This window comes from Dipodomys spectabilis, unplaced genomic scaffold, assembly GCF_019054845.1.
Source record: "Dipodomys spectabilis isolate Male_0828 unplaced genomic scaffold, ASM1905484v1 ptg000178l, whole genome shotgun sequence".
NCBI lineage: Eukaryota > Metazoa > Chordata > Mammalia > Rodentia > Heteromyidae > Dipodomys > Dipodomys spectabilis.
The window spans coordinates 11,824,612-11,851,483 of NW_024870855.1; the positions used below are offsets into that span (position 1 = coordinate 11,824,612).

A 26,872-nucleotide genomic window follows, 5' to 3' on the forward strand; every position below is an offset into this window, starting at 1 on the left:
AGAAAGTGAGCTTTCAGGTTATATTCACAGGTTAAAGAAGCAGAGCTGAGATAAATCCCATCTGACTGCATCCACAGCCCATGGCTCTCCCATGGAAGGGGTCAGATCCTAGGGGCACTATGCAGAACACATGAACTAGGCCTTGACTCAATCCTGTAGTCATGGCTACTTAGCCCCACGGAAACTCCATTTGCTCTGTACCAATATTTGGACATCTGGAACGGAGAAGTAACAAGGATTAACACAGACAAACAGCACCTTAACATCTGCACAGGCACTGTTGAATCTCTTCCAATGGAAAAGCCAAGGGACTCTCTCTCCTTAGAGAACCTCCAAGCGCTTCCAAAAAGCCATCCATCTCATAATGCCTGGCCTTATTCTAATGCAGGAAGAAGAGGGAGTATATCAAGCCCCTGGATCGTTTTTTTTCCATTGAATAATAAGCAGAGAGACCTCCTAAGCTCTAGCCACCCAGCCACATCTGGGACAGAAGCTACAACTGGAGTTCTCATCCCACCTCTCACGACCCTCCTAATTTGTTGTCTGACTTTGGCCTTGGGAAGAAAAAGGAAATCTTCCTATCCTTCTCACTGCTATGTTGCAAACTAAGCCCACAAATCCATCTCAGGAGAGGATGAATGAATGGAGGCCTCTTGTTCCTCAGCCTAAATGTATTGGAGGTAGCAGACAGGTCTTAACAGTTCAAAAAGTTCATGATCAAAGGAGGCAATAATGCTTGATAAGAAATGTACTCATTACCTTGCTCATATAACTGTAACCCTCGGTACAGTGTTTTCACAATAAAAAACTTATTTTTAAAAAAAAGAATCTAAGCAGCTTCTCTTGTTACTTCTTTAACATGGAAATCTGTGTCCACAGGTAAAGATTTTCTGTATCACTGAATATAATCTATTAAATATATTATTAATATATATTAAATATAATCTATTAAAACATGCATGCTAGTATTTGTCAAAGCTAAAAGATAACTGGATGATATAGAGGTAGATGATTAGATAGACAATAGACAAATAGATATAGATATTTAAAGATATACCAAAAAGGATGAATTTTAGTGTTTAAAAATTTCAAAGCAAGATTTTTTTGGGGGGGGGGGGGGGACCAGTCGTGGGGCCTGAACTCTGGACCTGGGCGCTGTCCCTCAGCTCTTCAGCTCAAGGCTAGCGCTCTACCACTTGAGCCACAGCACCACTTCCGGCTTTTTTCTTTTTGCTTATGTGGTGCTGAGGAATCGAACCCAGGGCCTCATGCATGCAAGGCACGCGCTCTACCACTGAGCCACCTTCCCAGCCCCCAAAGCAAGATTTTTAATTGTTGATGTTTTAATGAATGGAGAAAGGAAGGGTGGGCAAATAGAGTCATAATATTCGATGTACACATGTGAAAATGGAATCAGGTAACTTGAGTGGACAGGTAGAGTTGACAGAGATGGGGAAGAATGAAGGGGAGAGATTGACCAAGATGTGTTATACTCACAAACTGTCATGTTTCATTAAAACCCTGCTATACAACTACTTAAAGACAATCAAAGTAAATTTTTAAAGTAAATTTTAAAATGTTTCAGTGATCTATTATTATATTAGAAAAAGTAACATTGACTGCTCGGGTTTAGATTCTGCCCGATGATTGTCACTGTGGATACAAAGCCTGATCTAGGAAGCGGCGCTATGGCTCAAGTGGTAGAGCTCTTACCTTGAGCTGAAGAGCGCAGGGACAATGCCCAAGCCCAGAGTTCAAGCCCCATGACCGACAAAAGAAAAAGAAAAAAAAAAAAAAAAAAAACAAAGAAACAAAGCCTGATCTAAGTTGGGCAATTCCATTTCACTGATGAGGAAACAGTCTCATAATAGTCAGTGGTCCAGGTCACATAGCTCTCCAACGACAGAGGCAGAGGTGAAACCCAGGTCTTGCCATCCTCAGAGCTATGACCCTCTGCCCACCACATGTCCTCAAGGGCTACAGACCCCATTAACATGCCACGAACATAATCAGAACAAGACAGAAGTGCAGGCAAAACACTGAAAAATACCAAAAACCTCTGAACACTTTTCCTAGTGCGTGGCCAAATGATTTTACTTAATGATGCAAGTTTCAAGGTAAACATCCAGCTCACTTAAAAATGAACTCTCGCTTCGATCTATGAAAATATCTGTGTTGGAAAAGATCTTCTTAGAGCCTGATGTTTTTCTGGCATGTGCTGTGTTCTTTCAGTTAGTGGGCTTGGTTATTAAAGACAGCTGTGTCCATTGTTTATGAATATTATGGATACTGAAAACCTAATAACAAACCCCAAAATTCTCAAGGGCTCCCTCCCGCCCCTCTTCTTGAACTTGAAACTGGAAAGCAATGCAGTTCCCACCAATGTCAAGAAGTGCTTCTGGCATCTGCCAGTCATACTTGTCAACTAAGATTGGTGGGGAAAGATCCCTGAAGACAGTACTGCCCACAATACAGTACATGGAAGAGTCATAAAAGCCTGTTACATCAGTTGAAAACACGATGTGATAGAGTAATTTCTCATAATCAGTTTTAGCTTATAAAGCAACTTTTCTGAGTTTCAGTTCCTAAAATATAACCTAAGGACACCTCTTCACAATGAGCGAGTGTTCATGTCTATGTCTGACTATATTACAACTGAACACTGGAAGGGCTACTTCCCCACTCCCATTCTACCTAAATCTACGTAAAGGGAAAAATCATGAAAATTATGGCCTTTCCTTGTTCACTGACAAATACCAACCTTTTCTTTCCTGTTGTAGTAGTATGTAGGTCTATAATTTAACATCTGGAATAGAATACTGTTGACAGTCATCACAATCACGTGACCTAAATTTGTATATGCATCACAGAGAACAGAAGAGAGACAATTGGGAGAGTGGTACTTAGAATCACATTCTGATATCAGTGTTTGACCCTTGAACTAAGACCTGACCATTGGATGGTTTATCATGCTCCTTATCCAGATCTGTTGCATCTTGGAGGCCAGTCTCCTTCCTATACAGAAAAATCTGCTTAGTAGTCCAAGCTGGTTCTTCTAGACCACAGCTTAAACACGTAAATGGAGGCCTTTCAAAAGAGTGAGTCACTGCTCACAACTCAAGGCAGCCTGGGAGGGGCCGGCCAGAAGGATACTGGGGTGCATGGGGAGACATACTCTTCTCTGATTGCATTGGCGGCTGATATCCTCCAGTCTCTGGGGGGGGGGGGGCGGTTCATGGCTCCCTGAGACCCAAACGCATTGCAGCTTCCACATCAAACAAGTGGTACCATTTAAAATTCCACGCGGAGTGAATGGTGGTAATTGAAGCCATTCCCAGGACCACAAAAGCACTGCCACCCTCCAAATCGAACATTTGAATGACATTTAAAAGGTGCCAAAATATGTAATCAATTCATTCAAAGGATGTTTCCAGAATATCTATGGGCAAGACTCTGGGATAAGTTCTTAAAGAAAGACCAAGACAGAAATGGGAGTGAACTGTGGTACTTTATGAATCCCGGGCTGAAAGAGGAACCATTCAGGAAGGACTGGAAATCACAGGGAAATGGAATCACCAGGAAGGCCAGGAATGTGTATGGCCAAGGCAGGGAGAAGCGGGTGGAAGTGAAAAACCAGGAGAGAACAGAGGACTATAGATCCACAGACAACAATGAAAAAGATTAAAAAGAAAAAACAATCTCCTCTGAAGAAAAAGATCAAACAGATTTGGGGAGATTCTTATAACCCTAAGATTTTGTTACTTTGCAGACAAAATAAAATACTTATTTCACTTTCATAAGTGGAAAGTTTTTCTTCCTGCCTCACCTCAAAGAGCTATGTTCTCATGGCTGCCGCCCCTAGGGCCACAGGAAGGACAATTGGTGGTTGGAGTCTGAGCTCACTGACAGCCCACACCCCTCACACAGCTACTCTGAAGTCTCCTCATCAGTCTGGTCTTGTTTTCTTTTAATGTTTACCTTGGAATATCTTCATCTCCATATTTGTTCAGGATCCCTCATGCAACCATATTCATTAAAAAGAAATCAAACTCATAGCCTTCAAGATGGAAACCAAGACCCAAGTTGAAAGATGGAAAGTTCTAGATTAGATGAGTCCCTTTCAAGCACATGAAAGTAATGAAGTCAAAACCTGTGGGGTTAGTCATATAGTCAAACTATGACTACCAATGGCTCTTTTTTTTTGGTTGGTCCTGGGGCCTGAACTCTGGGCTTAGGCACTGTCCCTCAGCTCTTCAGCTCAAGGCTAGCTCTGTACTACTTGAGCCACAGCACCACTTCTGGCTTTTTTTTTTTTTTTGCTCATGTGGTACATGCTAGGCAAGCACTCTACCACAAAGCCACCTTCCAGCCCTACTAATGGCTCTTAAAGAGGAGCTTGAAAACTAAAACATAGAGCCAAGTTGCAGGAGAGAGAAGAGCAAAGCAAGAGCCTGAATGAGGGAAAGCTAGGCTTGGGGAGATGGAGAACCATGTTCCACTCTTGCTATAAGAGCAAGGGGGGTGGAGGGGGTGGAGCTGGACCAGAGGTAAGGGAGAGGAATGGGAGAACCTTTCAAGAATGACTTCACATCAGCACAAGAGCAGCTGCAGATGGCCCTATCCCCAAAGGATGGTCTTAGAGACAGACAGGAAGGGACATTAAAAGAAAATTTGGGGTTTTTCAACTTTGGGAGGTGAAGTACTAACTTACCTTTATTCTTGTTAACATGTTTGGGTGAAGATGTGGAGATGAGGAGAAAAGATTTAAAGAAGAGAAGACATGGGGATTTCAGAAAACTCTGTCATTCTCTACCATGCAGTATATCCACTAAGGTCAGACTATATTTTCTCAGTGTCCTTAAAAGCTCATTAAACATCACTGAGAAATCCTTCATTCACATATAAGCTATAAACACCCAAAAGAAAAGTTAAGACATAAAGACATACCAGTTACAGAAGAAACACAAATGATCAATGATCACACAGAAAGTAGAAACAGACAATAAATAACAGACAAATAAATCTATAGAAAAATGTATAGAAAGAGTTTCAAAAGCCCAATGTCAATGGAAATAGATTATGAAATAGAAAAGAGCTTTGGTATATGCAGATGTGGAAATTAAAACCGGATTTATTTGAAGAATTTCACACACACACACACACACACACACACACACACACACACACACGCACACACGCACACATACACAAACAAATACATGAACATTAAAAGATATATATCCAGCTGGAAAGGTGGCTCAGTGGTAGAGTGCTTGCCTTACATGCATGAGGCCCTGGGTTCGATTCCTCAGTACCACATAAGCAGAAAAACCCGGAAGTGGCTCTATGGCTCAAGTGATAGAGCACTAGCCTTGAGCTGAAGAACTGAGCGCAGCGCCCTGGCCCAGAGTTCAGGCCCCATGACCAACAACCACAACAAAAAAAGACATATATCCTTGGCTCAACTATTTCACTGCTATAAATTTAGTCTAAGGAAACAATCACAGAAACAGGTGAAACTAATTTTCAAGATGCTTATCACATTAAATGAAAAACATTTTAAATATCATAAGAATGGTTAAATAAATTGTGGTAGAATGGAACAATATTATGTACCTATTAGAAATTATTTTCAGCATCATTTTAAAGAGCTAGAGATATATTCACCACACAGGTTGAATATATCTTATCCAAAATGCTTAGGACTAAAAATATGTCAGACTGAGATACTTTTCCTTTTGATTTTAGAATATTTGCACCAAATTTACTGAATGAACATTCTTAATACAAACATCTAAAATATGAAGTTATCAAAAATTTGAAATTTGGGGGGCATTCTCAATCTCACATTTTCAAGTTAGGGATGGTCAACCTGCATAATGGTAAATGAGCAAACCAACAATAAAGATAGAAAGCCTCACATAAAATGAAATTCTGTCTAGTTATATGAAAATATGGAAAGGAAATTTAGAAAGCTAACAATGTTCTTTTTTGAGTTGTACAATTATTTCTTTTTTCAGCATACCTAGATTTTTTGTCAATTTTCATAAACCATGTATGGCACACAAAAATGTTGCATTATGGTACTATTTGTACTTGTTTTTAAGTCAACATACTATAATTGTCTAGAGAGAAAAAGTTTAGATCCTTTCATTGATGGTTATCTGTATCTCTGTGCTTAATACAGTGGTAGCTAATGTACAGCAGATATTTAATCATTATTAATTAATCAATATCCTAGGCTCACCTATTTTACTTCTATAAATTTAGCCTAAGGGAACAACCAGAGAAACAAGAAAAACTAATTTTCAAGATGCTTATCTCATTATGTGATACATAATGAAAAACATTTTAAATGCCATAATAATGGCTAAATAAATTGTGGTATACTGGTACAAACGTATGTACCTGTTAAAAATTATTTTCAGCAACCTTTTAAAGAGATAGAGATAATTTCACCATACAGGATGAATGCAGCTAGATGCAGAGACAAGAGATAAATGTAAAGATGGAAGGGGGAACTTCAGATGTTTCTGGAAAATTCTTCAGAGTTTAGTAAAATCAGTCTCATTCCTAAAAGTTTTAGGAAATGAAAGAAGATGTGAATCAGAGAGAGAGAGAGAGAGAGAAGAAAGAAGGGAGGAAGGAATGAGGGAGGGAGGGAGGGAGGGAGGGATAAAAGCAATGGTCTTCACAAGGACCAAATGGGATAAGACAATCAGTTGAGATAATTCTTCCACTAGCTTCTGATATCTTGTAAACTATATTCAATTTTTTTTGGGGGGGGAGAGGGTGGGGGATGACAGTGTTCATGGGCATTGTCTCTGAGCTTCTTTTGCTCCAAGCTAGTGCTCTAACACTTGAGCCATAACTCTACTTCTTACTTTTTGCTAGTTAAATATAGATAAGAGTCTGGTGGATTTTCCTGCCCAGGCTAGCTTCAATGTGATCCTCCAATCTCGCCCTCGTGAATAGCTAGGATTACAGGTGTAAGCCACCAGCACCTGGCTTAGACTCAAATTTTTTAGCACACTTGCTCCTTTGACAGACGGAAGGAAACAACAGTTGGAAAGCAAGTACACAATTCTGTTTTGATTCTACCAGGAGGATAAACTTACACTTGCTGACAGAGCCATGGATATGAACCCATCTATCTCCTTAATCAAAATCTCAGAGGAGGGCTCTAGAAATGATGCCTAAACTCCTTCCCTGCATCATTACAAGGCATAGATGCATCCATCACGTCTACCCCTCTCTGGACACAGAGACAATGGACACAGAAATGATCCCATTCTCCCTATGCAGTCATCATTTTTTGGCAAGGAGAAGCACTAGAGATCATAGCGTCTCCATTCTCCATCTGAAGAAAAGGAAACGGATCTGTTCTGCATCCCCCTCTGCCATCGTTACAACATATGCTTAGGCTGTGCGCCCAAAGCCAAAATCTGGTACAAGTTCAAACTGCCTTAGACTTGTGAACTCTGGAGTGAGGAAGTGTAATTTGCTTTTTTATGGTGTTAATATCTCTTGCATCAGATCTGGGTTCTCTTTCGGGCGCTCACAACACCAGTATTTCTTCCTTGAAAAGTCTACTTGCTCTTCATTCCACAGACTCAACTGGTATTTCCCAGTTTCAAATGTCTACAAGCAATTAGAGATAATATCTCACAATTACACAGGCTGGAGGGGGAGGAATGACGTGTGGCTTTATAATGAGGCTGTCCGTGCAGGTTGTCAATTCTTGTTAGTTCTTTGACCTCAGGCAAGCTACTAGAACTTCTCAGAACCTCTGTTTCTTCGTCAAAAAAAGCAATTCATGTCTCTTAGTTTGCAGAGTGATCCTGAGAATTCACACTAAAGTATTCTATGTACCTGGCACAGAATTATTTGTTCAGTAATACGGGCTATTATAATCAGTAATTCCTCTGTAAATAAATCATTTGCTGATCTCTTTTCCAACTGTGTTTTCATATAAATACTCAAATGCCATACAAGAAGATTCCTTTCCAATTATTTTCCCTGTTGGACTGATTATTGACATGGTAACTCCCTGTATAGAAAGAAAACTTCACAGGATGCTTCTGTCACAAAATTATAGAAGAAACTAATAATAGGGAATATTCTGGCTATAAAAAAAGAGACACAGATGAAGATTACAATGCCTGCTATCTTCTGAAAATTCATAAGGTAGGACTGATACAGGATTTAAGGTATAGAACAGTTACCCCAAGCATTTTAACATCCCCCCAAAATAAAAGTGCAAGGCCCGTACTGGCTTCAGAAACTTGATGAAAGTACTAATACACAAATAATTCAGTCAGGCTAATAGACTCACATGCTGTGAGCCCTGGCCTTGCTGGTTCTATCAGCTTCTAAATAAATGTCCACTCTAAGTCAAGTCCAAAGACCCAGACTATGCTAGACCCTACCAAACTTCATCATAATGCCCCCTTTGCATTCCTCCTCCTAAGATGCCAGCATGGTGCTGTCCAGGAAATGATCAATGGCCATGGTGAGCAGTCAGTCCAATTTTTCCTGAAAAATGCTTCCTTTTCCAAGAGGCTAGAGTTCAATAAGTCAAAGCAGTACTTGCATGTGTACATATCCACCATAACAAGAATTGCATTAGACTTAGACCTTCCAATCTTTAATGAACAGATACAATTTATACCTACTCAGATTCACTCTAACCAATATTCACAATCTCACAATTCACCCCTTTCTTCCCCCAAAAGTAAGCAGAATATGGATCACTTTTGTCAGCAAGTTCAAGACCCCTCCTAGTGGTCAAGCGCTATCTGACCATGCAAGGAGAGACATTCTTTGTTCTCCAAATGACCTTTCCAAACCAAGTCCTCTCTGTTCTCAAGGCGATGGGACTTTCACAATATAGAATGAGGCCCCGGAGCAATTACACCAATATTTCAGACTAGTCTTGAAAGCTCTTTTGAGGCTATTTGGCCTACATGAGTTAGATAAACTGCCCACATTGATCTAATTCACTTAACAATTGCTCAATTCCCCAATTCATAGCCCAGATGAAGCCAAATGTCTCCCCATGGGCAGGAAAGATATAATGACTTACAACTAAAATGTGCCAAATCACACTTATTATCAAAAGTAAGGCAGAGGCCACAGAGAGGCCCCATGTCTCCACATCAGGGGATTTAACAGCATGATTGGGAGTGTGCAACTTGAACTTCTTCAGCCCCAAGTGGCCCAGAAATGATGAGGTACCCCTCTGCCTCCTGTGTGAGCCAAGCACCCGCCAGGAGAGCTCAGACATACCTCCCCATCATGTCAGCCCAAGGTCAACCAGGTCAACAGGATGACACCGCCTTTGAATGGTGCTGAGACAAGTGGCCACTTCCTACAGCCGCAGCTTCCTGCTTCCCTAGGACTTGTGGAAACTTTTGAGGCTTGGGAAACACTCCTTCACTGGGCCACCCCACCCCGAGGGAGATTATGAACAAACCATACAAAGCCACTTGTAAGGAGCACTGCATAGCTGAACATGAAGCCACCATGCTTTCTGAGTGCTCTCCAATCCCAGCCGATTGGTAGAATCTGAGAACGTTCTAAAGGGAGGGAAGACGAGGGCAGCAGCAGGAAAAATAAAGACTGCATTCACTTGTGCATGAATGTAGTAATTATTATAAATACCAGTTTGGGACCAAGCACTAAAAACTCAAAGTCAACATTTTACCCTAATGGGTGGAGTCTAAATAAAATCATCAAGTAATTATATATTTCAAAGTAGCAAAAAGAAGAGATTTTGAATATTCCTAGCACAAGAAAATGAGTTACCCTCATCAAATCTGTTACACTCTGTATGTGTGCCCCATAAATATAGTCATTTGCAATGCATCCATTAAAAATAAAACTGAAGCCAGACATCAGTGGCTCATGCTTGTCATCGAAACCAAAGTTTTGTGTGAGGCTGACATCAGGGGGTACTGTGGTTCTAGGTCAGCCTGGACTTAAATACAAGACCTACATCAATCAGGAGCTGGACAAGATGGCACACACTTGTCACTCTAACACTAGGGGAAAGGTTTAAATAGGCGGATCATAGTCTAGGCTGGTTCAGGCATCCCTGAGAGACCCTATCTGAAAAACAACAAAACTAAAAAGGCTGGGGATAAGCACCTGCCTAGAAAACACAAGGCCCTGAGTTCAACCCCCCAAATAACTATTTGCGTATGGTTGTATGTGTGAGTGTGCTTGTAGGCTTGTCATGACTAAAAAGATATTGTAAATTAAAGAAATTTTTTTGATTGTGACAAGCAAAAATAGCTCATTACAAATCATTTCAGATATTTGGGGAATAAAGCATGGGGAGCTTGCTATACAAGGGTTTACCAGTAAGAAGTGGCCTAGTCTGTGGCATCAAAGTCCCCCTTACCTGAGGAAGGAATGTTTTTGTTTCCAGTGCAGGGTAAGTGGACATCTGCTAAAAATGAGGGTAGTAAGGAGAAATAAAAGAGAAGGCAGCTGAGATAAGGACTAGGAGGTGTTAGATCACGGTTTCTCAGACTACTCGGGCAATAGATCCTTGGGGGACCTTGTTAAACTCTGGCTTTCTATTCCATGAGCCTAGAAGAGTGATTGAAACTCTCCATACCTAACAAGCTCAATAGCGAGGCCTGTGCAGCAGGCAGAGGCCACAATGCTGTCTAATGAGGAGAAAAATGACCAGCACGAGGACTACAATGCCCAGACAGAGGACAAGGAGAGAGGTAGACAGAGGCTGGACATGCTGGGCTGCGTGTCTGAAGAAAGAAGACTAGATGGGAAGATGATGCAGCCAGGAAGATCCCCATTTTCTTTGTTCCCCATTTTCTTTCTTCCTGGAGTTTCCATTTCCCTGGGAAGACACTGTGCAGAATCTCCACTCTGAGTGAGAGCAAAGGTGTTTATGGACTTCAGGACCTCATAAAGCCAATAAAGCCGGGCCTCTTCATCACAGACAGCCCATTAACAACCCCTGTTTATTGGGGAAAATCCTCAGAACTTAATACACCTTGGTCAGGCAAAGTAATTGCTTTGGCCAATTTTATAGACTAAGGGCCTGCCACCCTTTGGTAAGCAAGGTATGAGAGGCCTGAGCCGTACACTTACTGCCTAAAATAACTCGGCAAGACAAGAGCACGGCCTCTCTTACTAGCAGCCTCAACTCCAGTTTTATAACCCAGAAGACAGATTTTACCACGTCTATACCAACAGCCACCATCCTATTTCCTGAGTAACCCATTGGAAAGTGGCTCACACAACTCTGTGCTCTACAGTTGACAGGTCATTTAAAAATAAAAGATTGTTTAAAAAGAAAAGCCCACCCAAAAGGGAGTGAACATGGACTTTAATCAACATTCAGTGTGCTTTAGAAAAGTATTCTTTGCTTCAGACCTAGGAAAGAGCTGTCTTTCTCTTTTAAAAATGAGTCTAATCCTGAGTCACAGCTCACATCTCACAAAGAACGCCATCAACTGGCTCAGACAGCTGTATGAAACAGCTGGAAGAATGCAGGGCATTGCTCCCCGGATTATACTATTGGAACCCTGGGGAGCTATCATACCATTCCTCTTGGCTTTTCTCTTTATAGAATGTGTAAATGGGATGATACCATTTAACGAGTGATAAGAATGTGTTGCATTTCCTAACTGAGTCATGGTGATACACACACCTCAAAAATGTTGGCCTCACTGCTTGTTGCCATGGGTAGGAGAGAAAGGTTATGAAACCCTCTCCAGATATCAGCCAAGGCTAGCATGTTGTCAGCCGTCTGGAATGCCATACGTACTGTCCCGACTCAAATCAGGACATAAAATCATGTGTGAGGCATTTCTTTCATTAGCAATGGCATCTGTCTCAAGAAGATGAAGAATCTTCCTGGTGGGCTGTGCCACTGTCGTATCATGGAATCAAATAAAGACAGATGTTCACAAATTTAGAGAGGATGAAAGGCTGTGTGGCACCAACAATACCTACTTGAGAGACTGGTACACCTCTGAGAGCTGGCTCCTTATTGACCCAATGAGGAGCCTACACAATTCCCTAGGCAACAGAAAGCTGATGACCATGGAGATCTAAGTAGAGAAAGAGCTGGCCAGTATGGAAAAGAAGAGTCATGGGGTGGAAGAGAAAGGAAGCATCACTGTGGTCTCAGTAAGCCATGTCGAATGTCAGAACAGAAAAGGGAGAGGAGTGCTCACATTAGCGAGCGCCTCACACGAGGGACAGATAGGTAAACATACAAAGACATAGCCTCTTCCACAACGAACGCAGAGCGCAGGAAAATGAGCCAGTAACTGCCAGGGAAAGTGCTGACCCGGAAGCATGTGTGCATGTATGTGTATTTCTGTATGTGAGTATATGTACATACACATGTATAAAGGAAAGGAGGGAAAGAAGACAGGTAAATGAACAAGTGTAAACCTCAGAGTCTCGGGAATACACATGAGAAATCCTTCGCTTCTGCTTGGGAATCAAGTAAAAGCCTAAAGTAAGTGGATCACAGTCCAGGTTCATGCCCCGGCAGGAAGCAAGATACTATCCTAAAAATAACCAGTGAAAAGCAGGCCTGAAGGGGTGGCTCAGCAGTAGAGCACCTTGCCTAGCAAGTAGAAGGCCTTGCACCACATAAGCAGAAAAACCCAGAAAAGGCACCGTGGCTCAAGTGGTAGAGCGCTAGCCTTGAGCTGAAGAGCTGAGGGACAGCACCCAGGCCCAGAGTTCAAGCCCCATGGCCGACAATAGACAGACAGACAGACAGACAGACAGACAGATAGATAGATAGATAGAAGTCTGGGTAGGGAATGGGAACAAAGCTATTAGTCACTGGTTACTCAGGAGGCTAAGAGGCTCCCAACTCAAAGCTAACTCATGTAGCACAGTCCATGGAACTCCATCTCCAAAACAGCCAGCACAAAGCAGAGCTGGAGATGTGAGCCATGTGGTATAACACTAACCAAGCAAACAAGCTTAGCCAAGTGTGAGGGCATAAGTTTGAACCCCAATAACAGCAATTTAAAAAAAAAAAAGTAAAAACTGCCCTTTAATTACCAAGGGTAGCAGCATGGAGAATTGGAAAGGACACAGGAATTATAGGATTATAGGATCCTGGAAATTAGATTATAGGCCTCCAGGAATGGGCTGCAGGTCTGGAGATCACCCTCTAAGTAAGAGAACCTGTGCAAATAACATCCTTGGATTTTCACCTTTCCCACAAAATGAAAGCAGGACTTCCCAGGGACTCATATGCTTTGCGTTCAGCATGCATTGGTCTTAAAAACATGAAACTCCAGTGTCTCAGTACTGGTTTCCATTTGCAACTCTCCTGTGTACATGAGCCTCAAGTTCAGGTCCACTTCCAAGACTGCACGCCTTTGACTGCTGTCAGGGTAAACGTACAGAAACTTCCCATCCTCTAATTTCCCACCTTCTAAGGTTCCTCCCTAAGGAGTTTCAGCTATCCAACCTTGGCCCACCTCTACTAGAAAGCCAATTTGTCCATGCAGGCATTTAAAATTTCCTGTTGAAATGTGCCTTACGTTTCCTCAACAACTCCCCAAAGAAAAAGAGTACCAATATATCAGAAAATGTTTCAGCTTCCAATACAGAAGAAATAAAATGAGGCAATGCTCAACAGCAAGTCATGGAAATCACTTACATAAAAATCAGACATAAATCTATTTGCTCCTAATTAGCAAGAAAGCCTAGAAGTTGAACTGGAATATTCAAGCTCCTACTCATTTTCATCAGTAAATTACTCTGTGTTCTTGACATTTTATGCAAATAACTACAGATGTTTTTTATCTAGATGAATACACACATTGGCCTCCTTCCTTCCTCTCTCCCTTCCCTTTCTCCTTCCCAACACCCTTGGTTATGCTTATCCTAGCTTGGGTTCTGGATGCATATGTGCTATAGGGGGACGAACTGGTTGAGAAAAGACATAGAGAGACATGATAAATGCTAAGATTTACGATCATCCGCATATGATTCTGCTTTGCTGAAGTCAGGATGCTAGGGCTCCCCATATATTTCTTTTTTAATATTCTGAGATGCATCCAGAGTCACAAGGGACTTGGAAAATGTATGTTCCTTGTTACAAGGGATGAAAACATATGTGGTTGTCCTAACTCCCTACTGTAAATAACTTAGAGCAGCTACCTCATGCTCCTCATCACCACCATCACCACCACCACCACCACCGATGGTTTTACTCTGAAATCGACTAATTAAAAAACTTCCTTTAAAATGATAATACAGGCCAGGTTCCTTTTCTCCTATGTAAACACACGTGAAACTAGGCTCAAGAATTAACTCACTGAAATGTCCTCTGCCTTGCATCCATCACCCATCTTTGAAGGGCAACTCCTTCCTGTCCATTCTCCGCATCACAGAGGATTGCTCCTCACCCACAGGACACACTGAGACACACACTTCCTGCCCACCTGCCCTGAACTCAACAGCTATCTCAACAACAAGCTCTCTGCCTTTGAGAAACAGAAAATCCACCATTGCCTTCCCCCAAAAAAGACAATGGAAGAAAATCAGACTCCCCCTCCTTCCCTCCCTCCCACCTTGCTGGGGAGCTGTAGTCTTTAGTCCAAAGCCACTTTGCTCTCCAGAGGAGAACAGATATCTGCAGACATTGTTGATTATCCAGCTAAGGGAAAGGGTATACTGGGGTCTAATGGCTGACACCAGGAAGCTGCCCAACACCCCAGGATGCACTCCTGACTCAGAAGTAAACAACCCTGCATCCATGGCACTGAAGTGGAGAGACCTGCCTCAGTTCCACATCAGGAGAACTCACATTTCTCCTGGGAAAGAGGACCAGAGGGTGTAAGAGTATATCAAGTAGCTGTAAACCCAGTAGTAAGAGTGTAAGGATATAAGAGTCAGTGCAGCAAGCAGCTGTAAACCCAAAGGATCTCTCAGTAGCACTGACACTAGGACTCACCACACAGGAACACCGGATACACTTGTTCCCTTCTGGCTGAAATTCCTCTCCTTCACCATACTGCACACCTTCAAACACACAGCCTGGACAGTAAAGGAGAATTCAGAAATTAGGCATCAATATTTGATCACTTGAGGTGATCCCTTCATCCGCCACCCACCTCCACCCTTAGTCAGCAGCATCCTCTTTAAGATTGATAGAGTTAGAGGAAGAATAAGAGGGGAAGGAGAAGGAAGAAGGAGGAAGAGAAGAAGAAAAAGGAGGACAAGAGGAAGGAGGGGGAGGAGGACAAGTAGGAAAGGAAGGAAGAGGAGGAAGAGGAGCAGGAAGAAGAGGAGGAACAGATGGGCATGGGACCAGAAACCCTAGAGAAAGCAGCAAACAAATGACAGTGGAACCCAGGCCAGTCTAGGGGGCACAAACAATGCAATGAGCCATGCCGTGAGCGCACAGAGCCCTACCCTACGCTGACCACGATGGAGGTCCACAGAGAGGGCCAGAAGACCTCAAAGGAAGGCCAAAAGGGAAGAAACCCATGATGCAATTAGGAACTGATGGTGAATACCAGTAATCTTGAATGTTCTGCTGCCTTCCCTCCATCTTCCAAGTAGGACCTCCATCCTTGCACAGAGCAAGAAGGCTGGGCTCAGAGGGGAAGTTGCAACCTTGTCTAGTGGCCATGCTGAGATGAATCAGTTCCCACCACCCATGCTCTGTAGAAAGCTGAGCATACAGGCAAACAGGGAACAGAGGCAGGGCAGAAAGTACCAGGGGTTTTCAGCTTCACCTTGTGTGTGTTAAAAGGGCTGAGCCCCTTATCACATTAGGCTATCAAAGGACCAAAACCCAGGAGGTGAGCTCTATTCAGAAAGATGCTCAGGATACCACCATGTTCTAAGGCACAGGGAAGCCAGCAACTCTGTGTCACGGAGCCATGGGAGAATGTCAGTTAACAGCAAAGCCATTGTGCTCAGTAGGGTCCTCACAAGACAAGGTTGGCTGGCATCGCTTTTGACACAGCAAACAAGTAGAGCCAAACTTCCAATGGGTAAAAGTTATCAAAGCAGGTTCTTGTGCATGCCTGAGGAGTTTCTATGACTGGCCAACTCAGATTTCAGTGTTTGCTGACAGGGAGCAAGAACAGCATCCCCACCAGCCCTCATCCTCGCCCTGTCCATCCTAAAGCTAGATGGGACCCTTTGTTCAACAGAAACATATGTAGATGAGTGCTGGGTCTACAGTAGACTGGCCACATCAAATGAAACATGTCCCAGGAATAGCTTTTTTGGGGCAGCCACACCCAGAACTAACGATCTGCAATGTGGGAGGACTGGTAAGGGCAGTGCCCCGGTAATTGTGTCTCAGTGCCATCCATAAATGGCAGGTGTCCCCTTGTCTCTCCCCAGGGGGCACATCCAACACAGTCTTCCCTTCTTCCCTGTGTTCTCACCTCTGATTCTGTCCTACCAACTGACACAACCACCTACATTGGACAACTCCAGTAAAGGAATTTTCAAGAGAATTCAAACTATTCCCATCACAACCCACCATCCTGGAGCAAAGGATCAGACAGAAAGGAAGGAGCAGACAACCAAGAATGCTCTGTAATCTGTTTCAGGAGGAAACTGACCACAGACTGTCCATGTGTGTCATTATGCAGAATACCATTCACTGATCAGTGACAGATGCCGATCCTCCAGAACCACTGGGAGTCTCCTGAGCCCTCCTTCACGGCTCCTGTGCACTCCTCCTTCTGACTTCCCATTTGCATCCCCAAAACCATCCTGATGGAAGGATGATATGGGTGATGGCTGACCTCACCATGGGGGGCCCATTGCTGCTCAGGCAGGGATCAGGCTCTGGTGTGACATGCTCACTTGTAAAGAGGATCTGCCTCCCGGCTCACGGGAACTAAAGCCTAACACTTCTCATGCAGTGGGGTGAAGTGGGCTGTGGTGGGTATCAGTGAGAAACGAGACCCAGGGCTCAGCCCCACCTGTGGGCTCACTGGGTCAGATCTCCTCCTGGTCCTGTCTATCACACCTATCCCTCCCTGGCTGCAAGGCAGGCTGTGCAGGTTGTTGTATGCAATGTGTAGTAGGTAGCACGTCCTGTGTAGTGTGTGCAGTATTCCTGAGAATACAACCAAATAGAGCTAGCAAAACAACTGCTCAACTATGAAAACGGATGGCTGAAAAAATGCAGTCTATTGCTTCAGACAGGAGGATCCAAAGTGAGCAGATACTGCACCATGTAAGAGATGATCACGTAAGTCTCTCCTCGCATCACCCTTGCTCCATGAGGAGCCCTGAGATTGTTGGTGGGAGCCTTTGATTTTATCCTGGATGCAAAACTAACCCCATACTCCATATAGCCAATTTCATATTTAAGTTCTAGAATATGTTTTGTGTGTGTGTCACAATTGAGGCTCGAACACAGGGACTCACGCTCTTTGATCTCTCAAAGCTGGTGTTCTACCACTTGAGCCACCTTCACTTCCAGCTTTTTGGTGGTTCTTTGGAGATAAGGGTCTCACAGCTTTTCCTGCCCAAGCTGATTTCAAACTGGGATTCTCAGATCTCAGCCTCCTGAGAAGCTAAGATCTCAGGTGTAAGTCATTTTATGTGGTAAGTTTAATTTGTTCTACTATTAATCTTAAACCTGGCTCTATACAGAAATTATCTGGAAGTCCCCCTTCCCCAGCTAGAATCTATTAGTATTGGCCTGCAAGACCAACATCGGCCTGAGCACCAACACTGAGTTTTTCGAGTTACCCAGGCAAGTGTAATATACATTCATCAACTTAACAAAGAACCTGCAGACACTGAAGGACTCAGTTACCGATGCACTAAAGCAAGCCGCTTGATGGATACAAAACAGTCATTGGGTTAGGGGAAGGATTTGTTTATTTTCACCCTTATTTTTGGCCTCTGTGGTAAGTTTATCACACAACAAGACTGTTACACAGGAGCCCTGGTGTTAAAAGGGAGCTGAGTAAAGACTACCTGAGATGTAAGAAGGCTGGATGTGGCTCTCCTTCTCATTGGAGGATTAGAAGGCTGAGCCGGGATTACCTCTGTGGGGGCCTCGCTGACCCTCAGGAAGGTGCAAGCAACCACAGGCCCCAAGAGGGGCCAGTGAACATGAGCATTGTCACCCAGCAAGAAAAAATGTTCTGCAGCCAGGCACCAGTGGCTCACACCTATAATCCTAGCTACTCACAAGTCTGAGATCTGAGGATCGTGGTTCAATGCCAGCCCAGGCAAGAAAAGTCCATGAGACTCTTAATCTCCAATTAACCACCAGAAATCTGGTAGTGGAATTGTGGCTCAAGTGGTAAAGTACTCACCTTGAGTGAAGAGCTGAGGGATAGCGCCCAGGCCCAGAGTTCAAGCCCCACAACCAACAGGAAGGAAGGAAGGAAGGAAGGAAGGAAGGAAGGAAGGAAGGAAGGAAGGAAGGAAGGAAGGAAGGAAGGAAGGAAGGAGGGAAGGCAGGCAGGCAGGCAGGCAGGCAGGCAGGCAGGCAGGCAGGCAAAGAAACAAGAAAGGAAAGAAAGAAAGAAAGCTCCAAAAACCCAGGTGCAGCACCCCTGTCTGAGACTTAACCAGAAGCTAAGAGATCAGGAAAACAAATCTCATCCCAAACCTCCCAGGCATGTGCAAAGCCTGGGGGAGGCCTTGGCAACCCTGCTCCGGAAGATGAGAGAAGTCACTCCTGCACAGGAGAAGACGCACCCGCTGCTGCCAGCCAGGCTGAGGCCACTCAAGGATGGCAGACATAAGTCCAGCTCATCCAGTCACACCGAAAAACAAGGCGGCAAAACCTTAAGCTGAACTCACGGGGGACACGGCTCTCGGATCCCAAAAAAAAACATCTGGCCAGGTGCACTCTGGCCAAAGTACTGCAATAGGAAGCCATAAAAAGGATTCCTGGACGGAAGCAAGAGCCACAGCCCCTCCCCGTGAAATAAGTGTTACCTGTGGCCCCGGGGATGGAAAGTGTCCACCGAGCCAGGAGAGGCCCTGGGCCAACAATGCAGCACGTGGCCTCCACCCTGAGCATATGGAGGGAGCAACAGACTCTGTCTCACACTCACACATACTCTCTCTCTCTCTTACACAATTACTCCCCCCTTCTTTCTCCCACTTCACCTTCTCCCCAGCTCTTCCCTCCCACGTAGTAGGCTCATTAGTGTAAATGGAGCCAGGGGCTCTTGCACGCTGGAGAACACAGAGCCTCCACTAGGAGCACGTTGCACCTGGATGGTCCAGCTGCCCGCTTTGAGCGTTACCTGGACACGTGGGGCAGCAGGCTCCCAGATGCTCCATGGGGTTTTTACAGTGGACAGCACAGCGCACCGCCGACTCAGTGACAACGCCTTCCTGGGTGACAGAGAGTCACAAATAGCATCAGTCTGGAGTTCCCACCAAGGGGTAACAACTTTGGGAACTGAGGAAGGAGGAGAAAGCAAATATACAAGTGCAAGGTAGGGTGGTGTCAGCCCCGGAGGGCCCCCAGCACAGGTGAGGTCCTGGGCGCACCAATCTGGGCTTTGGACCTGAGAGTGTGAATTCCATCTTGTGTTCTTTATCCTGTCTTTGCACTCTCTCCCTGGCCTGGCTTGCTGGCTTTGAAATCTAGTTGAATTCTTCTTGCTGGTGGTCAGAACTGACAGGGTCTTCCTGCTCATTCTCAATTGTTTCAGGTTATCAATCCTGGATGCTCTCTATTATTGCTAACATACTTCAAGACATTGACTATGAGCCATAGGCTAACAAGCATAAAACCCAGACTGGCATCTAGAGTTTGAATCTCCAGGTAAATCCTGAACCACCCTTCTAGAAAAGCCTAGATTACTTCTGTATGTTGAGAAACATCACTCAACCCCATGTAAAGATGGGGTTGCGGTCCTCTAAGACAACACATAAGACAACACACAACTACTTCTAGATTCACATTAAATATGGCGGAGCATGAGCCTGGATTTAAATCCTCAAGTGAGCAGGACCATTTGCAAGCTCATCTTAATGTCAATTAACACTTTTTTTTTTTTGGGGGGGGGGTCCGGTCGTGGGGCCTGAACTCTGGGCCTGGGTGCTGTCCCTCAGCTCTTCAGATCAAGGCTAGCGCTCTACCACTTGAGCCACAGCGCCACTTCTGGCTTTTTTCTTTTTGCTTATGTGGTGCTGAGGAATCGAACCCAGGGCCTCAGGCATGCAAGGCAAGCGCTCTACCACTGAGCCACCTTCCCAGCCCAATTAACACATTTTTTTGACATTCATTTTCAGAAAATAAATTTAAAGAGAAAAACAATAATTTTCAGGAATGGTCTTTGAAAAGTGTCTTCTATGCTATGTATTTTTCTAAATGAACACATTTTTGTTTGTTAATTTAATTTTGTTTTGAAGGACCAGCCAAAAACAGATGCAACAACTAGACAACGGGGCCATTTTCTTCACCGTGTCTACACCTCAGCCCAGAAAGGAGGGGAAAGCAGTCTCAATGACTTCATGTCATGCCAGGCCTAAGGTCTGTACTGTGAGGGGAATTTATTGCTATCTCTATCACATTTGGGAAGAAAATAATTCCCCAAAATACCAGCAATAGCCAGCATCAGAAAGAATCCATGCTTCCGTTACGTCACTAAAGCAACGCAGAGAGCTGTGGCCTGAGGTCAATTTTCCTTCCATATCTGCAAGCCAGATGAAGGATTCCGGTCAGTTCCCAGTGTCAATTTCCTGTGTGGGATCTTCAAATTTTTCTTTCCCAATAAGAAATTAAAAAACGAGAACATAAAGCTAAAATTCTCACCATCAGAACTCCTTCAGTCAGAAGACAGAAGGAAGAAGGCAGACTTCAAGTCAAATGGAGACAGACCAGATCATTGGATCTGAATCAGGTAGTACCTAGTCATACCCAAATGTACAGGATGGACCAGAAGCAATGTTAACCAAAGTCTCCCTGGTTTCTTTTTTTTTTTTCCTTTTGTCGGTTGTAGGGCTTTAACTCAGGGCCTGAGCTCTGTCCCTGAGCCTCTTTCTGGTCAAGGCTAGCACTCTCCCACTTCAGCCACAGCGCCACTTAGGTTTTTGAGGGGACTTTACTGCCTGGGCTGGCTATGAACTGGGATCCGTAGATCTCAGCCTCCTGAGTAGCTAGGATTACAGGCGTGAGCCACCAGTGCCCAGCTACTCTCCCTGGTTTTTAAAACTTCTTCTCATGGTACCAAGGGTGAAAGTGAGGTGGGGAGCTTGGGTAATCAGTTGCATGAGTGGCAGTGCCCACTTGTGTTCTACACTGTTGTCATTGACATTGACATTGACACTGTGCCCTGAGAAGAGGCTGCAGAGAAAGAGGATGATTGTGTCTTCAGAGGCACCAGAAATGCCTGAAGGTGCAGCCAACAGTCAACTCCCCCATCTGTCTCCTAGAGATGGGAACACTAGGCAAGAGCCTGTGGACAGGGAGGAACAGGAAGTGCTAGCTTTCTGTAACCTTCCCAGAGGGTTGATCTTCTGCTTATTGATAAAATAGCACCGTACTCGCCACAGGGACTTGAGCACTGGTTCAGAAAAGGAAGAAACTCGAGAGGCCAAGTTCGTCTTTGGTAGATAACATCCTCCTTCTGTGTGTGATTCCAAGCATTTTCTGACTTCCTGTAATAACTGAGGACTCCTACCTCAGTCCTCTCTGGGCCAGCCACCAAAATAGGACAGGCAATGAGAGTTTTGGTCCTAAGAACAAATAACAATTTAATTTGTTCTTCAGGCAACAGAATAATCCCTCCCATCTGGTAGCTGCATTTAATTTAAATGATGTCTTCATCCAAACACAGCAAAACTTTGCTCTAGCTCAAGCAACTTGAGGACAAACACCTCTGACAGACAGCTATGTACAGATACTTAATTCATTGCACAGAACATATGTGTATTTTATTTAACATTTCCATTGCCCCCCTACCAGATTAGAAATGTCACAGATCCACAGACAGGGTGGAGGCAGGCTACTACACATTTTGATATGAAAACCCATCACGCTTGGAGGTAGAGGTGTTGCTCAAAGCCACACCCTTGAACAAGAAAAAAGGAGGGAGGAGAGTGTGAGACTGAGTTCAAGCCCCAGTAGCAGCAGAAATTTAAAAAAAAAAAAAAAGAATGAATAACAATCACTCTTGTTTCTTTACACCATGAGGCTGGCATTTTTATAATCAAGAGCAAAAATTCAACAAATATCTACTGATCTAATGAAGTGTTTTTGTGTGTGTCTGTTTTACCTATTGCTTCTTTTCACAAAGAACTTACTGCACTAGGAAGCTACATAATTAAAAGAATAATAATTAAAGGTCTTATACATGAGCATCAAGCTTACTGGAGACATATAATGAGAAACTGACAACAATTCATATTTTAATGAACTAAATGTCAATATGCTTGAGATATGATGAGACTGAGAGACCTATCTTCTATTATATTATCTTTCCATCTCCTTTAAATGCGCATGCACCCCCTGCAGTGAAGGAATGGAGTGTGGAATAAAATGATTTGACAGCATCATGTCACAGAAATGTGTGTGTGTGTGTGTGTATGCTTGTATAATGGTGTTGAACTCAGGGCCTTGCACTCTCCCCTGGCTTTTTCACTCCAGGGTGGTGCTCTACCACTTGAGTCATACCTCCACTTCTGGATTTTGACTGGTTAATTGAAGATAAGAGTCTCTTGGATTTATCTGTCTGGGCTGGCTTTGAACTATGGTCCTCAAATACCTGCCTCCTGAGTAGTTAGGTTATAAGCATGAGCCATTGGATGCCAACTTATATTCAGAATCTTTTCTTAGTTATATTAAAGTAGGACGAGCATTTTATTTTTTCATGGAGTAGTTCCATAGCAATGAGGTAGAAGTTTAAGGTTCTTCATTTTCCCTGGCTGTTAATCTTGCTAGCTTTAATACTGTAGGGATTAGAGCCTGGTAGCACTACTACTTTGTTTTTTTAATTCAGCAAAACTCAGCCTTAGTGGCTAAACTCATGGTTCTTCAAAATGTGAAGGGGAAATCACTGAGATGATAGTGTATTGATTGTTTTGTCTTAATATAGTTTCCAGGTTGGCAACACATTTTTAAATCAAAGAAGAAAACACCCCATCTAACAATACCTCTTTTCTACTAACAGGAATGCATGTTCCGCTCAAAGATGATTTCACAGGAAAACATGGGTTTTCCCCAAGGACATAGGCATCTTCCTGGAGGTTTTGCAGACACAACTTAACAACAGGAAACCATTCTGCTGTGTGCTTCTGGAAACAGGTTCCATTTGGTGCCTCTCCTGTACCTGTCTTATTATGGTGAATATCATAATAAATATGCACAAGGACACAGCTGCTTTTTCACTTGCTTCTTTTGGTTTTTTTTTTCAGCCTCTTTTGTGGAGAGGGGAGCTCTCTTTCTGTGTTGGCTAAAGGTGGTAGCTGCAAAGAGTTCTATTTTTTTTTAAAAAAAAGACATTTTTGCTAGAGAGTAAAAGACTCTGACTTTACCTGGCACTGGCGTAAGACACAGGGCTCGTCTGGACTCTGCCACGTGAAGGAGCTGTTATAGACATTTCCTCTGTAGGTGCAACCTATACAGGGAAAGCAGAGAAGAGAAGAAAAGCCAAGAATGAATGTGGACTTCCTTTCTCTGGGGAGCAAAAGAAAGTATGATATCCCCTAAGCCAAGAGTGCTCCTTGGCTATTTCCCCCAAAACACACCAAGTCTTCTAAGCATCCATTTGGCATTCCCTGACAGCATTTCTTTGACAACTGAGTCCATGAACTTCATGCAGTCGATTTTCCAAGGGCAAACCATAAATTAATGAACACTCTTAGCCAAAATAAATACTATCATGATTTTATTTATGCTTAATCAAGTAGGAGGAAGCTTGCAAGCTAAAAACACCACCATGAAAAGAGATCTTGTGTGAAACCAAACCAACCCAACATTGCTCAAGATCAAGAAGGAACTGTAAAACATGGTGGGAAATTAAGGCAGAAAATTAAATTACAAGAGGTGATTACAAAATTCTATACCCATCTAAGAAACATACCCCACCCTGTTGCAGTACTGAAGGGTTCAACTCAGGGCCTTGTTTCCTAGGCAAGTGCTCTGCTCCATAAGCCACACCTCAAGCCCTTCTTGCTTTAGGCTATTTTTCAAATAGGGTCTTGGTTTTTACCTTAGCCAGCCTGAGACTACAATCCTGCCATCTATGTCTCCTATGTAGTTGGGATTAAGACACATGCCCCCCATGCCCAGCTGATTTGTTGACAAGAGATCTTGCTAACTTTTTACCTGGGCAGGCTTCAAACCAACTCTTCTAGACCTCTGCCTGCCAAGCAATTGGGAAGCACCCCTGGCTCATCCAAGATTCTTGAAGAGCTACTTTCTTCACCAAATAAAACCTTCCAAGATCCGCCTCTCACTTCTAAAAGCTTTGATTTCCTATTTCACTTTCAGTTGACTTTTAGGTAAAGGTAAATTTTTTAAACAAAAGTCTTATTGAGGTCATAAATCTGATTAAACAAACCTAAAACTACCAATGAATGGATCCACGCATTTCAAGTCATTGACCAAAATCAAAGAGAAAATAAGTCAGTTAGCTTATGTTCCTGAGTAAAGAGCAAAAAAAAAGAAAAAAAGTATCAGGGAAAGAGCATCATTCATTCCATCCTGGTTCAAGTGTGAACAAAACCCTCCATATGCAGATTCACTCAGAGAGTGCCTCTAGTACTGACTGCCTTCTTAGGAGACCACCGCTCAGAGACCACCATGAGATTTGGAAGAAGCACCATGTCTTCCTCTTTACAGTACTGATGGAATTCTGACTAGCTAATCTACATCAACATATTTCAGTTTCTCTTGTTCCAGGTACAGAGAAAAGACTCACCTTTTCCCCTGAGTTCTTTTGGATACCACTCTGGTTTAAAAAAAGCAAAAACAAAAACGAGAAAACTTCACAAAACACATCACATCAGCAAAACAATAAAGGACTTAGGAAATTTTCAACAGATGTTTTCAGAAACTCAGAGCCATGATCTGAATTCTTGAAGAATGATGAATGAGTGAGAAGAGTTCAATAACACCCCTCTCTAGTTCCTACAAATCAAATTACCAAAGTACACCGCTGATTGGAAAGACATCAGGAAAATCCCTTCACTATATATTTTTTTAATTTCCTTTGCTTGAAGTGTTACAGAGATAGACTGTTCATCCACAGAAACCTTTGGCACACTACAAAACCTTCTGCCAAACCAAGGAAGAAAACAGTAAATCTCCAACAATGGCAATCCACATGAAACAATTCAGGCTAGCATAAATCTTATTGAACAAACGCACTTAAAATCAGCATCAGGTACATGTCTGGCCCACTAACACAGACAGACTCACTCGGATAATAAATAACTTGTTCTGAGCAATGGAGGCAAGGAATCAGAGAACCAAATCCAGCCTATGGTAGGTCTAGGTAAATACGGGACACCTGCCAACACTGCCAGTGGAATTTCCAAATACATTACATATTTTCATCATCTTTACAAAAAAAAAAACCTAAAGGATAATTTTTGTTGCTGTTAATAGGCCAGGCAAAGATATTTCCTTGTGTACTCGAGAGCATAAAGTATAGCACAAAATGTATATAGATCATGAGAGAAGTACAGGCCAGGACACACACAGTTCCTAAGCAGGGTCAGGTCATAGGCACAGGACTCCAGGGCAGGTCGGGTTATCCCATAGCTAATAGGAGGAAGCTTATTTTATCGGTACAGGAACACCCCCCCCTCTCCCACCCCCACAATCTGGACAATATTATTGAAACTCTGACCACAGTCAGATAACGAAGGGCTTCATTGCTTACCTGTCAATCTGCCACACCTGAGCACACGTCCTAGCTTCCCTCAAAGGATGGGTGAATCTGAACCACGGTGTGGAATTTGAAACAGATGTGCAAAGCTCTGTAGCAAATGCCACACCTTTTCATTCTTCACTTGCCGGCCCGTGAACCAGACAGTTCTGGGTGCCTCAGCATACCAAGTGCTAGATTTCTTATGCAAGGGATTATTGAACTATAAGATCATTAAAGAAAGGATAGTTCCATCCTGGCATCAGTAGCTCCTGCCTGTAATCCTAGTTATTCAGAAGGCTAAGATTTGAGAATGGTGGTTCAAAGCCAGCCCAGGCAGGAAAAGACCAGGAGACTCATCTCTGACTTAAAAAAAAAAAAAAAAGCCAGAAGTGGAGCTGTAGCTCAAGTGGTAGAGCACTCGCCTTGAGCACAAGAACTCAGTAACAGTGTGCAGGCCCTGAGTTCAAGCCTCAGGAAGGAGTGAGGGAAGAAAAGAAGGAGGGAAGTAGAGAAGAAAGAAGGGAGGGAGAGAGGGAGGGAGGGAGGGAGGGAGGGGAGAAGGTAAAGAGGAAAGGAGGGAGGGAATGAGAGAGGAGAGGAGGGAAGGATTCCACTGCTTTTAGGGGTCATGTTCTAAGCTAAACTTACTATCTTAATGTAAGACAATAACTTGAACTGTGTGAGACTCACATAAAGAGAATCACTGACAGAAATAAAAGACTTCTTGTTTTCTTAACACTCTCAAAAATAACCAAAGCAACAAGGGCCAGAACCATAGTTCAAGCATCAGAGCTTTTGCCTTGCTAGCAGGAAGCCTCATGTTCAAAACCCCAGTTCCTAAAAAAAAAATAAAATAAAAAAATAATTCACCAGCCCCAAAATTCAACAGTGCCAGGGTTGGAAAATCCTAATTTAAACCATCACACAGAACTCAGTAATTCTTCTTGACACCTAAAATAATACGGAAAGACCTTAAACTAGTTACACTTTCCTTCTGAATGTATTTTGGCTCTTCTAATATTAAATGT

General features: G+C 43.3%; 1 protein-coding gene across 1 annotated transcript in view; it reads right to left on the minus strand.

Annotated features, from left to right (window-relative positions):
* The window catches only part of Bmper (BMP binding endothelial regulator), a 222,515-nt gene that overhangs the window by 142,786 nt on the left and 52,857 nt on the right, over positions 1-26,872 (minus strand). The window contains exons 4-6 of the mRNA XM_042695043.1: positions 23,503-23,585; positions 19,263-19,353; positions 14,969-15,051 (exon numbers count right to left, since the gene is read on the minus strand). Of these exons, the coding sequence (XP_042550977.1) occupies positions 14,969-15,051; positions 19,263-19,353; positions 23,503-23,585 (257 nt within the window). The remainder of the gene's footprint in view (positions 1-14,968; positions 15,052-19,262; positions 19,354-23,502; positions 23,586-26,872) is intronic.